This window comes from Microtus ochrogaster, chromosome 24 (genome assembly GCF_000317375.1).
Source record: "Microtus ochrogaster isolate Prairie Vole_2 chromosome 24, MicOch1.0, whole genome shotgun sequence".
Taxonomy (NCBI): Eukaryota; Metazoa; Chordata; class Mammalia; order Rodentia; family Cricetidae; genus Microtus; species Microtus ochrogaster.
In genome coordinates this window covers 4,635,067-4,648,709 of record NC_022024.1, presented here as the reverse complement: position 1 = coordinate 4,648,709, position 13,643 = coordinate 4,635,067, and the positions used below count along the sequence as shown (strand labels likewise).

Sequence of the window (13,643 nt, the reverse complement as noted above, 5' to 3'; positions counted from 1 at the left end):
GGTCTGGCTCCACCCACACCTGTGCACCTGCACACTAGGCACAATTCTCCTCTGAAGTTACGAAGTGAATGTTTTCATTTGATGTAACCTTAAGTTTTAGTGATATGTTAGAAAAGTGTAAGAAACTTCAGGTCGGATGGGGGTGGCCACACCTTTAATTCCAGCACTTGGGAGACAGAGACAGGTGGATCTCAGTGAGTTCCAGGTCAGCCTGGACTACCAAGTGACAGTTCCAGGACAGTGCCAGGACCATTAACACAGAGAAACCCTGTCACGAAAAGCAAACAAAACAAAAACAAGAAAGAAAGAAAGAAAGAAAGAAAGAAAGAAAGAAAGAAAGAAAGAAAGAAAGAAAGAGAAAGAAAGAAGAAAGAAAGGAAGAAAGGAAGAAAGAAAGAGAAAAATAAGTAAGAATGCCTTCTTGTACAAGCCAAGCCTGATGCAAGAGATTGACTATCAGGTTAGAGCCAACAGGCTCCATCTGTGTTTAAACTTTTTATTATCATCTTCCTGTAGTTTTTGCTATAAATGAGGCATTTGGAGATTTATTTTTGTTTGAAGGGATTTGTTTTATTATTTTACTTGATGGTAAATTTTTGAGTAGACAATATAAATACACGTAAATTAAAACAATAAAAATAGCAGGTAATGTGGTATTCACTGGGTAAGAGCACTTACAAAACCTGAGAACTTGAAGTCAGTAACAGAAACCACACAGTAGAAAACTGACTGCTACAAACTGTCCTCTGACCCCAGGTGCCTGTTGTGATGCACAACTAAATGAATATTTTAAAATACATGTGTGGGATTTGGGGGGGGGCGGTTTGAGACAGGGATTCTCTGTGTAGCCTTGGCTGACCTGGAACTAGCTCTATAGACCAGGCTGTCCTCAAACTCACAAGAGATTCACCTGTCACTGCCTCCCAAGTCTTGGGATTAAAGTGTGCACCACCACTTCCTGGCTTATGTGTGTATTTTTATTACTACTTTATTTTTATTAATTTGTTCTTCTCTTGAAGTTTTTCATGTAAATACAAAATACATACTCCAGATAACCCCAGTTTTCTATGCAAGTAAATAACAGTATTCCCTGTTTATAACCACTTTTTCTTCTCTAGTTTTTCACTTAACAAACATGTATATTCTTCCATATCGGTGAATACGTCTCTTTAATACTCTTTTTATAATTTGGGGTTTTTGAAACAGAAGCTCCTGTAACTCAGGCTGGCCTTGAACCCCACTATATGCAGCCAAAGATAATCTTAAATTACTGATCTTTTCTCCTTTCCCTCCCAAGTCCTGGGTTTCATATTTGTGTTATACACCTGACATCCTGTTACAAAAAATCCCTCAGGTTACGGCAGGCTTTAGAACATACTATAAGAACCTGAGTAGATTCCCCCAAGTGATATGTTAGATGTCATCTTGATATATCTGTAACTGAACATTTTTCTCCTGCCCACCAATTCCTAAATAACCATTCAGAGACTTAATATTAATTATAAATGTATGACCAATGGCTCGGCCTTATTAGCTGGCTCTTACATTTAAATTAACCCATTTCTATTCATCTAAGTATCGAATGTGGCCTATGGCTTACTGGTGGTGCTCTGGCATGTTGCTCCTTGGGCGGCTGCTGGTGTCTCCCTGACTCCGTCCTTCTTTTCCTATATCTCTGCTAGGATTTTCCACCTGGCTTTACCCTGCCTTGCCATAGGCCAAAGCAGCTTTATTTATCAACCAATGAGAGCAACACATTCACAGCCTACTGGAAGACATTTCACATTATGTATCTCCTCTAATAAGTCGAGAATTGGTGTTGTAATTTGACTGTGGATTGGCCAGTGTAGCTAGTCTCCATTAGTGTACTCTGTGGACTGGTAGGAAGTGTCAAGCGTGACAGCTGGGCAGAGGTGCTTGACTTTCGTTTGTCTTTCAGTTCCTTTTCTGGCTTCTTTTAAGCCAACCCCCACTCCAGGAAAAGCAAAAAGAAATATGGTGTGGTTTCTTCTTTTATTATTATTACATTGTATTTATTGTGTGTGGAGGAGAGGTGTACACTGGCACACCCCTTATGAAAACTGTAGGGGGTTGGTTCCCTTCTTCTACCCTGCGGCCCTGGACATCACAGTCAGCATGGAAGGCAGTGAGTAGGTGAGAATGTATTAAATGGAAAGTCCCATAAGCATTCGTTTTGGAAACCCTGGATTATATATGAATATGCTCTATACGCTAAGCCTGTAGAGAATTCATAGGAGTTGTCTTTAAGGGGAGAGCTGATGTGTTGTCTGCCAAGCTTATTTAATCAGGAGCCTCTTTCGGAGTTGGGAGGGACTCTGAGCTGAGGTAAAGAACTGAAACACTGACCTGACCAGGATACCAAGCATCACTTTATTTTGGCAGAAGAAACGCTACCACCTAACAAAGACAGAATCATTATAAAAGGTGCTTTGGGCCAGGTGTGGTGGCACACGCCTTTAATCCCAGCACTCAGGAGGCAGAGGCAGGTGGATTTCTGTGAGTTTGAGGCCAGCCTGGTCTACAGAGCAAGTTCCAGGAAATCAGGGCATAGAGAAAACATGTCTCAAGAATCAGCTAGAGTGTTTTATACATTTTCATAGAATTCTTTATGGCACGCTACCCTGCCCCAGACCGGAGACTTGCTCCATGTAATAACATGACATCTGCCAGCCAGGGTTATGTGGGGAAATTGCCAGAGAATAAGACGGAGGGGCCAGCCGGGTAATTTGGTGAGACACAAGATTAGTGATTCAACTCTTACTCACATGTACAAGTCCCTATTACTGGGAAACCTTAGCAAATGACAGAAAACATAAATGTCACATGTGATTTCAGTGTAAGCAGATTGTTGGATAAGATGGGTCACTTTTGTGCTCCTGATGAAAAGCATCCACTTGGTAGACATGGTGAAAGGCAGACGTGACTCTCCCCAGTCTGGTGATACACCTTAGAGGTTAGCAAGCCCTGTGAGAAGATGATGTCTGCTCCCTGGTTTGAAATTGCAATCAGTGTCAAAAGCATTACTGAGAGACTTATGGGAAGATAGTTTAGTAGGCAACTGAATAAAAAATGTTTTCCAGTTGTTCTTGACATACACATGCACCTTAGATTTTGTGGCAACTATATAGAAAAGAGTGATTTGGATTATTTTGTTACTTTATTAATGTCCAAAGTTTTCACAAATGGAAGCATCATTTAAAAATATGCCTTATTTTCAAGTTGTTGGCATTGATGAGTCTGTACTCACTGATCATTTATCTTCCTTTTTTAAGAGTTTACTTATTTTTATCTTATGTGTATGAGTTTTGTCCGTATATGTGTATGTGTATTTTTGTGCCTGATAACTGAGGAGGCCAAAAGAAGGCACTGGATTTCCCTGGAACTGAAGTTAGAAATGAAGCAGCCATTTGGGTGCTGAGAACCAAACCCTAGTCCTTTTGCAAGAGCAGCAAGTGCTCTTAACCACTGAGCCGTCTCCAGCCCCTTAACTACTTTCTTACCTAATTTCTAAGTACACAATGCTGTATTATCTCAGTTTCTCATGCTTTATTACTATATCAGGAAATCTTACAAAATTTAAAAATTAAAAGATGCTCTCAGAACCATTCTGTTAGAGTTTTTACATTGTGTTTTTGCAAATTGGGTGGCTGCTGTTTATATCAACTCTGTTTTGAGATTTTTGTACTTTTTCTCCTTACAGTTGATGGAAATACATGGGCACAAGTAATTGCCTTATACCCAACTTTGGTAGAATGTATCACGTGTTCATCCTCAGAAGTTTGTTCTGCTCTGAAAGAGGCACTAGTTCCCTTTAAGGATTTCATGCAACCACCAGCATCCAAAGTTCAAAATGGAGAATCTTGACCCCCTACAGTCATGGAAGGAAGAGAGATAACCTAAGGAAGATTTGCTCCTGAGTCTTCTATGAGAAGGACGTTTTTTACTGCAGTAATTCTTGGCAGCTTTGTTTGCCTTCTTTAAAGTGTAATTATCTGGGCTCGGTAATTCTTGTGAAAGTGTACATTGTCAACAGAGGCTCCTGAAGGAACCAGCCTTTTAATGAGAGAACTGATGGGATCGGGATAGAGAGTTCTCCCTTGTACCTGCTATCATATCTTCAGTTGGTGATTTAAAAGTGAGCTTATGTACAGTGTGTGGTGTGTGTGCCATTGATGTGCTTTTTAAAAAGGAAGAAAAGATATTTCCATTCAGATTTCTAAGGCTGGTGTTTTGCACCCTTTTTCAAGTACAGAAACTGTACTGAAGTTTTATGCAAGGTGATACTATAACATTCCATAATTATCTACAACCAGCCTTTGTGAACAAAGGGAACTCATGTACTGTGTGTATAATAAATGGTACAGTTCTGTATAAAATAGTTGCATTTATTTAAAATTTAAAATTGATGTTAAATATTGATGTTAAAATGCTTGAAGGCATATTTATTATTAATACAAAGTTGTTTGCTTACATTTTTACTTCTGATTTGCCTTCTTATGGGGCAGATAAGTTTATCATGTAATCACACAGCGTCATGCTTTTTACATGCATTGTTGGTGACCTGTACGCCTCTGGCCAGAGGATCATGTGAACAGCAGAAGTTATGGTCTGCTGACTTTGCACCTTGGAAACACAGGTTGTAACTTAATACACTGAGATACATTGTAGCACGATGACCCAATCATACCTCATTCTTTAGCCTCTCTCTAAGCTTTTATGTGTCTGTTTTTATATTTGCTGTCTGAATTTTAAAGACTTGTCATATTTTATATTTCTGCTGATTTTCCTATGACATTTGTCACTGTCTTTGAATGACCAAGGCAAGATGACTTGAGATTTCATGAAACTTTGCCTGTAAGGTTTTGTTCATTTCTGCGCTTCCTTTTCTGAGTTCTTTTCAAGAGGACTCGGCACTGGGCTAACCTACAGTATAAAACTCGAGTCACCAGCAAGTGAGTGAGCAGAGGCAGCGGCATGTCCCAGCAGTGAGCTCACTGTGGTGGAGCACATGACCAGTCTCTCACAAAACTGACTTTGATCTAGCTTGCTGTATTTGTTTAATTATGCTGTTGTGATATTTTTTTCTTCCAAGTTAAAATTTCCTTTCGCGGATGTCGAAAACATTGCTGTTAATAAGAAATGATAATGGGGCTGATATTATTTTAATGCATTCTAGAAGAAAGCTTTTGACTTTAACAAGATTTATAAATTTTGGACTCTTCAGAATAATCATGAAACTATAAGGAGACATTAAAGTTGAGTAATCAATGAGATACAATTTTGAGGCTATTTTAATTATGTAATGATTTAATTTGCACTGTATTCTATATACGTGTGGTAAGGCCTATTTTGAAGGAATATTATTTTTATTCACACGAATCAATGAATTTCTATTTTATTAATTCATGTAAGGTTAAGGTAAAACATGGCATTTCATAGACTATGCTATTCGTGTTTTCTTAAAGGTGTAAAAAGAATGACTCAAGCCGTGTATTTTTTATATTTTGATATATTCGCTTGTGGGTTTAAAATGTAGGGAAACCACTGATAAAGTACCTAAATAATAAGGGTGGCAACATTTTCACAATACTGCCCTGAGTTTATATAAAGTAAGTGTCTGCTCATAGCAGATCAGTTGCAATCTAAATGACTATTCTCCAGTGAAGGCTAGCTGTAAGTAAGAGTCTTACTTGAACTAAACAACTTGAGCTACTGCAGTATTAGCTTTCAATAGCAGTGTCGCGCTGTATAGTTCAGAACATAAAAATGAGATGAATGTGTTAATGTACAGTAATCACTGACAGTCTCAATGTCAAGCAAGTGGGCCTTGGTGGACTAATCGCCAGGCTTCTCCGCAAATTCCTCTCAACTCCGAAGGAGTCAGTACTGTAATTATGGCCTCTGGGTCACACATTCTTCTCAACCATATTTTCAACTATGTACTGGTCCCAGACAGATAAATACATTGTCCTTGCTCTTTAATTATGAACTGGATTCTTCAGTCACTGTGAGACCTGGGCTTCACGGAGTTACTAGATTCAGCCGAGGTTCAGTCCCCATCATTGCGCCCCATCCCAGGGCAATGAGTTTTACATCTCATACTGAGTTTTTACCAGTGACCATCTCTTTTAGAGACTGCTGAGCACAGGGTTTAATTGTGTACTTGTATAGACAGTGTGACAACTACCAAGGAAGAAAGGGCAATTTTGGTAGTGTCTTATCTTTTTATGATTCATTTTAAAGTTTTCTAGTTTTACTATGTGCATTTTGCATAGCGTTTATTAAAAGTCTATTATGTGCCCAAAAGAAAAAATTATTAAGTCTGACTAAAATATAAATGCACATGTTAACATTTATGTTTTTACCTGATTCCCCATATAGTTTTTGAGTGAACACCTGCTTCATTCTTTAAATTCTAAATAGCATCAGAAGAAAACAGTGTACAATTTAGTTTACTTATGTTATCCTAGTGGGTAACATTCACTTTTAGTAGCAGCCAAAGCAGTCATTTGTCCTTTCTTATACAGTGTGAAGAATGTTGTGCTGTAGTGAGTTGGGTAGGTAAGCATTTGGTCAATGGTCACCTAAGAGACTGAGAGTGAATTAGCATACACTGTGAACAGTGCGAGGGAGAAAACATCAGAAATGCTGTGACGGTCATGTCAGTAAATGCACCCCACAATGAAATGTTGTGACAGTCATGTCAGTAAAGGGCACTGTCGTATAAAATAATTCATGCAGATAGCCAAATCCTCAAGACCCAAAGCAGGTTAATGTCTGCGTTCAGATTACTGTGGTTATAGATTTTTCTAGAAAACTACCACAGAGGTAGACAATAATGGTCTCTTCAAAAGCATTACTACATGTCTCTAATGTTCCCACTTACTAGATTTGGCATTTTGGAAATACTTCGAATTGTCAAAAGTATTACAGTTTGCAATACTTAGGGATACAATACTGGGTTTTTTTGTTTGTTTGTTTGTTTTATTTTGTTTTTCCAGACAGGGTTTCTCTGTGTAGCCTTGACTGTCCTGGAACTCGGTCTGTAGACCAGGTTGGGTTCAAACTCAGAGATCTACCTTCCTCTGCCTCTCAAGGGCTGTTATCAAAGGCTTGCACCACTACTACCCTGTGGCTATCTTTATTATACTGAACTATGGTTTTGGTTTTTTTTAATTTTTATTTTAATCATTTGTGACAAGAGCAAGCATTACATGGCGTGTTGTACCATGTACCACTAAATATAGTGGGTAAATAGTTTTAATACTTTATGGCCATTTGAATTAAAATTTTGTATCTAGAGAGTAGAGTGGTGCTTTTATTTTAATGTTGTTTTTGTAAATGGGAAAGAAAGTTGTCATTGTATCTCAATTTACATGCAGACTCTTTCAGAAGACTCGGATTAAATCAGTCATTTTACTGTATTAGCAGTGTTGCTTTTAAAGAGCCAGGCGGATAAGCTGGGTGTAGTGGCTCATGCCTCTAAGCCCGGCACTCACGAGGCGGAGGCAGGAAACTTCACAAGGCTTCCAGGGCATCCAGGACTACACAGTGACACCTTGCTCAGAAAGCAGACAAGAGGAGCTGAGGTAAGTCCTCTGCGTCTGAATAATCTCTGTGGTCTTCCAGGGACTGGCTGAGAGTCCGCCTCCTCGTTTATCTTTAAGCAATTTTCCAAAGCTGCTGTTCTGACTGTAATACAGTGATGATCATAAGTTACTGATTCTCCAGAAAAAATGTTCAATATGAGTGTGGACTTCATAAGGACCTTCTTAGGCACTTATTCAGGTTGTTTATGACAGGATATATCCACTGTTATATCCAAAAAGTATTCATCTCTTTCTTCCCCTTTTCTTGGGCATCACTTTCATCCCCTCCAATTTAAATTAGATGTTTACCTCACTTTCTAACTTAGGATGAAGAGTGATCCTCTTTTCCTTCTCTACCCACTCCCATTCACCTGTTCTTCCATCACACTCAGAGCGATAGAAACATGCTGACAGCCTCTTAAGTGTGATTACAGAAGTGCCTTCCACTTTGACCCCCGTTGCCTTTTCGCTGAAGTTCGCAGCCGTCTTAATGGTGGACAATGTGAAGTAGTTTACAGCCATCGCCTGCTGTATTTCTGAGCCTGTGATTCTGCTGCCAAGACACAGAATGGGATTGCTATAAATAAATGGATTCAGTAGCTAAACTTGGAACAGTCATGTCTGTGCTGTGTTGTGAATAGCAGGATGGTGTCCCTTTTCTTAGAGAGGGCATGCAAAATTTGTAGGTCTTTTTGTTGTGTTTTCGGGAGAGGGGTTGTTTTGCCTTTTGGGGAAAGAGCCTTTGTTTTGGGAGGTAAACACTTTGCTGATAGATTTATGTCATCAATACTATTTACTGATATTTGCACTGCTTGCTTTCTGGAAGTATTACAGGCAGCATATTACTTCTGTTTCATCTGTTTCTATTTTTTCTATTACAAAGCAGTAATTTGGGCACTGGGAAGATGGATCAGCAGTTAAAAGCACTGACTGCTCTGCCAGAGGACCCGGGTTCAATTCTCAGCACCCACATGGCAGCTTACAACTGTCTGTAATTCCAGTTCCAGGGGTTATGATGCTCTCCTGAAGTTTCATGACCACCATGCACTCAGGCAAAATACCCAAACACATAAAAATTAAATCCATATCTAAAGCAATTTTGATGGAAGATGAAAATGTTTTATCTTATTTCTGAGTACTCCTAGTGTATTTTGGCATCCACTGTTGCTCATGGAAACACAGTGATGCCTTGAACCATCCCTTATTACACTGTTGAGAATGATTAGACCCTCAAGTAAGAAAAGGGAAATTTCTAAATTTTGAGATCGTTTTCAGTTACTACAAATATTACCTTAAGCTTCATTTTGAACTAAAACTCAGCAAATAGTGTAGCCGTGGAATATCATAAAGCACCCATCATTGCAAAAGCACTGTGGTATGATAGCAATACTACTTGGGTGAAGTTCGAGTAGACGGAGGAAAGACTTGAGAGAGCTGCTGCTGCAGTCTTACCCTACTTAGCTAGGAAAATAAAGTAGTAAGATTTAGACCGAACTGCAAATTTCATTTTTCCCCCAGCACTTCCTCTCTGTGTCATAATTTTAACACATAGCATCCAGCTCCTGTCTCAGGGCGGTTACCATATGGTGTTTATGTCAGACTGGATATTTTATCTAATTTTGCAAGATTCCTGTCTTAGCTCCCAATACAATTCTCTACATTTTTCTTACAATCTCTACTACGTTGTTGAGCTATACTGGTTATATAATATAATCAGGAACGTTTCTTGGCTTCAAAGCCAAATCTTTGTAATCTAGAGTAGGTGTTTGTTCAGAGCTGTATAGTTAAAACTCTGAGTGCATGGATCTTACATGTTTCATCCCAGCCCTACTAGTTAACCTCAGTCATATTTTCTTTGATAAATTAGTTTTAAATCTGATTGGTGATCCAGTTTTTCTCTAGTATACTTCATGCTTGCTTTTTTGTCCCTATTAGGTTCAGAAAATCATTGATTCCCTCATCATTTATGGCTGGTAATTTTCTATGCTTACAATGCATTATGTAAATAGTCAATTTGGAAAACAATTATAAGATGAAATAAAGGAGAAATGTTTCTGAGAAACTTGTTAAAGCTTTTGATAAATAAAATGGAAAGAAAGTGAATGTAGAGTCATAGTTCTGAAAGGAAATAGAAAACTTTGAGTAAGAATTGTACGTCAAGTTAAAAGCACTGTCCTCATGTAGATTAGATTTGGGGGGACATTCAGGGAGCAGTGAACTTAAGGCCTTTTGCCTGCTAAGTAAATTAGTCATCTCCCAGTCTGGCTTAGTAAACTAGTTGTCTCCCAGTCTGGTTTAGTAAACTAGTTGTCTCCCTGTCTGGTTTAGTAAACTAGTTGTCTCCCTGTCTGGCTTAGTAAACTAGTTGTCTCCCTGTCTGGCTTAGTAAACTAGTTGTCTCCCTGTCTGGCTTAGTAAACTAGTCGTCTCCTGGTCTGGCTTAGTAAACTAGTCGTCTCCTGGTCTGGTTTAGTAAACTAGTCTCCCTGGCTGGCTTAGGCCCTTTTAAACTTTAAGAGTTTTGTTGTTGTTGTTGTTGTTGTTGTTAATTTGGGGCAGCTGTTTGCCACTACGTGTATTTATCAATGCTAAACCATCCCTCCACAGCTCGAAAAACTTGGGTTTCAAATTTTCTTTTTTTAACAAGACATACAAATGTCACCTCTGATCCAGGAACCTCACTTGAAATTTTGATTCAAGGCAGGGAGCAAAAAACTGAGTTAAAACTCCTGCTCTGAGAAGTAATGAGAAAATTCTCATATGAGTGTATACTGCTTTCAGATCCAGTAACTCCTGTATCTCCTGGTTCGAAAACTGCTACTGTAGAGACTTGAGCCTCGGGTTCCTCTTGCTTCAGTCCTCGGAGCAGGAAGGTAGAGGTCACTTTGTAGCGTGACAAACCTGAATCAGTGTGGCTCACTTCAAGATCCTTTCTTTCAGCTACCGTAAGGTCTCTAGTAAAAATGTTTCACCGCATTAATATCTGACTGAAATAAACGGAAACTATTTCGAGGCAATTGCTGTCTTGTGACAATGCATTTGGGATAAATATATATATATGAATATTACAAAAAAACTTCAAGTATTGAGAAATTGTCTAAGAACTCCTTTTGTATGAGCTGGCTGGGATTTTTAGGACGGGCCCAGGTTTAAAACATGGTGTCTGTTTAAAGCATCTGGTTTTGCCGGCTTTAAGAGGCTGCATCCTGTCAACAATAGTGCACAGTGGACAGGGTCTTCATACCTTCAGTCCCGCTCTCTGCCCAGTGTAGGACCTGAGCAACTAGTCAGCCTCTTTTGACGTTCTTTCCATGAAGTGGAATCAATAGTGATGATTAATGCGTAGAGTTATTTGATATAATTTTATACGGGATGTTAGAAAGCACTGGCAAGTTTGAGGCTGTGATAGAAAGAAAACACACATGATACACAGTTCAAAAAACGAGCGGGGACCAGAGCAGCTTCTTTCTTGTCCTTGACTATACAGCCGTCAGGTATGAACTTGTAAGTGTGTCCTTGTCATATGACAGAAGTCACTAGGGGATTTTTGTATCTAGATGAGATAACCTTATATCTCAACGCCGAATATAAGACTATGTAATCAAGTTCTGGTGTGTCAGTTACACCGTGTGCCTATCTCTACCCTTCAGGGAATATAGCCCTTTGTCAAGTGTGCAGAAATACAGTAAAAGCAAGAGGTTACTAAGTCGCCTGTGGTTCAGGTTAATGTTGCTATTAGTCTTCAAAAAGAAGGCGAAAAAGAAACAAGGCTCAGTGGTGAATATGGAATTTAAGGCGAGTTTTACTGTTTCTAAACTGAAGGACGCAGTGGGGAGATACAGGAGCAGATGTGGTAAAGTACTCTTTTTGAAGACTCTTTATGTGTGTCTGAGGGATGTGCACGAGTGCAGGTGGCTTCAGATCCCCTGGAGCTGGAGTTACAGGTGACTGTGAGCCACCCAGTGTAAGTGCTCAGAACCAAATTGGGGTCCTCTGCAGGGTCTATGCTTGCTGTCAAATGCTAAGCCATCTTCCCAGCACTATGCAAAGATGTGTGTTTGGTATTGTTGGGCGGGGGGGTCGCTGGCTGCAAGGAATTGAAACCTAATCATTAAACTCCTTAAAAACCAAAAATAATTTGGAATGACATAGATTTACCTTTTAACCAAAACTAAGCAGATAAATCTCTGGTTCCATTTAGAATATAGTTTTCCTGCTGAGGTGATAAAGGGTCAGTCGAGAACACTCATGTCTAAAAGGATAGTGGTGCCACTGTCATCCTAGCACCTCACAAGCCCACGAAGATAGTGCAGGTTCCTAGCGAGCCGGGACTAGATAGAGAGAAAGCGTCTCAAACAGAACAAAAAGGGAGTTAGGGTGAACTAGGTAGGTTCTACACATCTGGATAATAGCGATGGGGAATATTGGTGTGCTCACAATGTGTGGATGACTATATTGGTGTCAGATTGTCCGAAACAAGTGATAAAGTCGTGCAGCGGCTGGACGAGCTTAGGTGGAAACTTGACCCTGGCAAATCTGTATACCTTTTATACCAAATGCACCCTTGATGCCCACTTTTAAATATATATATACACATACTGCGGTGGCCAACAAACTTCTTCCGATGCAGGATAACATGATCAGCTGTGGAGTGACTAGTGCCACAGAGACCGTCATTGTTTATAAAGACGGTGTGCATTTTCTGTAGGTATCAGTATTTCAGGCAGCAATTAACATCTAATTACAGGTGTGTTACACACGCATGCAAATATGCAAATGTTAATTGGAAATAATTCAATTTACCATTTGTAGTGACTCTAAAATACTAAGATTAGCATAGTTCTGAAATCTGCCAGTAGGATACCAGGCAGGTAGCTTGGATATGTTCTGATATTATGAAACATATAGGTGGGTTTGAAAATTTGTACCTCAAGAAATTATTTGGGTCCTTTATGGAATGAAAGTTAATGTGTGATATTATGGGCTTCGACATCTGTTGTGCTAAATTGTACTGGGTTGGGTGGGGGCGGGTCTTAAAAAAGGAATTAAATGTAGGTGTTAATATGCATTATTGCGAATTCTGCTCCAGATGTTAGCGCTCTACTTGCTGTGAAAGAATCAGTCTAGAGAAAAGTTCCCAGGTTGCAACTGAACATTATTTCTGCAATGTGTACTGTAGATTTTCAGCAACTTTATGGCTAATGGGATTTCCAAATAGTATAAATAAAGAGGTTAGCCAGATAAATTTGAATTTCAGATATCATCCTTTTAGTACATAGAATCTACATATGCAAAAATGGGGGCATTCGTTTATGGGGAATTCCAGTTTAACTAGACATCTGTATTTTATCTGACAAATCTTAGTGACTTCTCGGGAAGAAAATGTAAAAATAAACCAAAGCTGTAAATGAGAAACAAAAAGTTATCTGGGCCACGAGGAGGTGACTCCCATCGCAGTCGCCTCTCTTCCAATTTTTGGCTAAAAATGAGAAGGCAAACGCCCCGAGTTCCCGGAGCCTGCGCACTGAGTGAGCTGCGCGCAGCTTTCCCGCCAGTTTGGGCGCCGAACGGCGACCGGGCGGCGGGGAGGAGAGGAGGTGCCGGAAACTTTCCCCGCCGGCGGGGCACAACGTGTCCAGCCCGCGCCGGACGCCGCCATCTTTACGGCGCGTCCGGGAGCGCCGGGGCCCCGCTGGGCTGGCCGAGCGGACGGAGCCCGGCCCGAGGCCCTGAGTCTCCCCGGTACGAGGCAGGATCGGGTGCCCGCCGGCGGCCGGCTCCTCTGGGAGCCGCGAGGCCCAGCGGGGCGGAGAGCGGGCGCGGGGCCCCGGATGTAAGATGGCGGCGGGGGGCGGCGGGCGGTCACGTGGCGGGAGTGGCGCGCCAGCCTCTTTAAGGGATCTCTATGGTTCGCCCGGACGCAGTGGAGCGGGAGCGCGAGACGGGGCGCATGCCGATGCCGGCTCGCCGCGCACTCGGGCTCCGCCGGGGGTGCTGCGGGGACTTCCGGGGTGCGGCGGGGCGGGGCGGGCT

The 13,643-nt window shown here is 40.7% G+C and overlaps 1 protein-coding gene across 5 annotated transcripts in view; it reads left to right on the top strand.

Annotated features, from left to right (window-relative positions):
• The window catches only part of Mon2 (MON2 homolog, regulator of endosome-to-Golgi trafficking), a 76,861-nt gene extending 71,402 nt beyond the window's left edge, over positions 1-5,459 (top strand). For all 5 annotated transcript variants that reach the window (XM_013350285.2, XM_005357937.3, XM_005357939.3 and 2 more), the window contains one exon: positions 3,722-5,459. In XM_013350285.2, the coding sequence (XP_013205739.1) occupies positions 3,722-3,885 (164 nt within the window). In that variant the 3' untranslated portion in view covers positions 3,886-5,459. The remainder of the gene's footprint in view (positions 1-3,721) is intronic.
• The last annotated feature ends 8,184 nt before the right edge of the window (positions 5,460-13,643 follow it).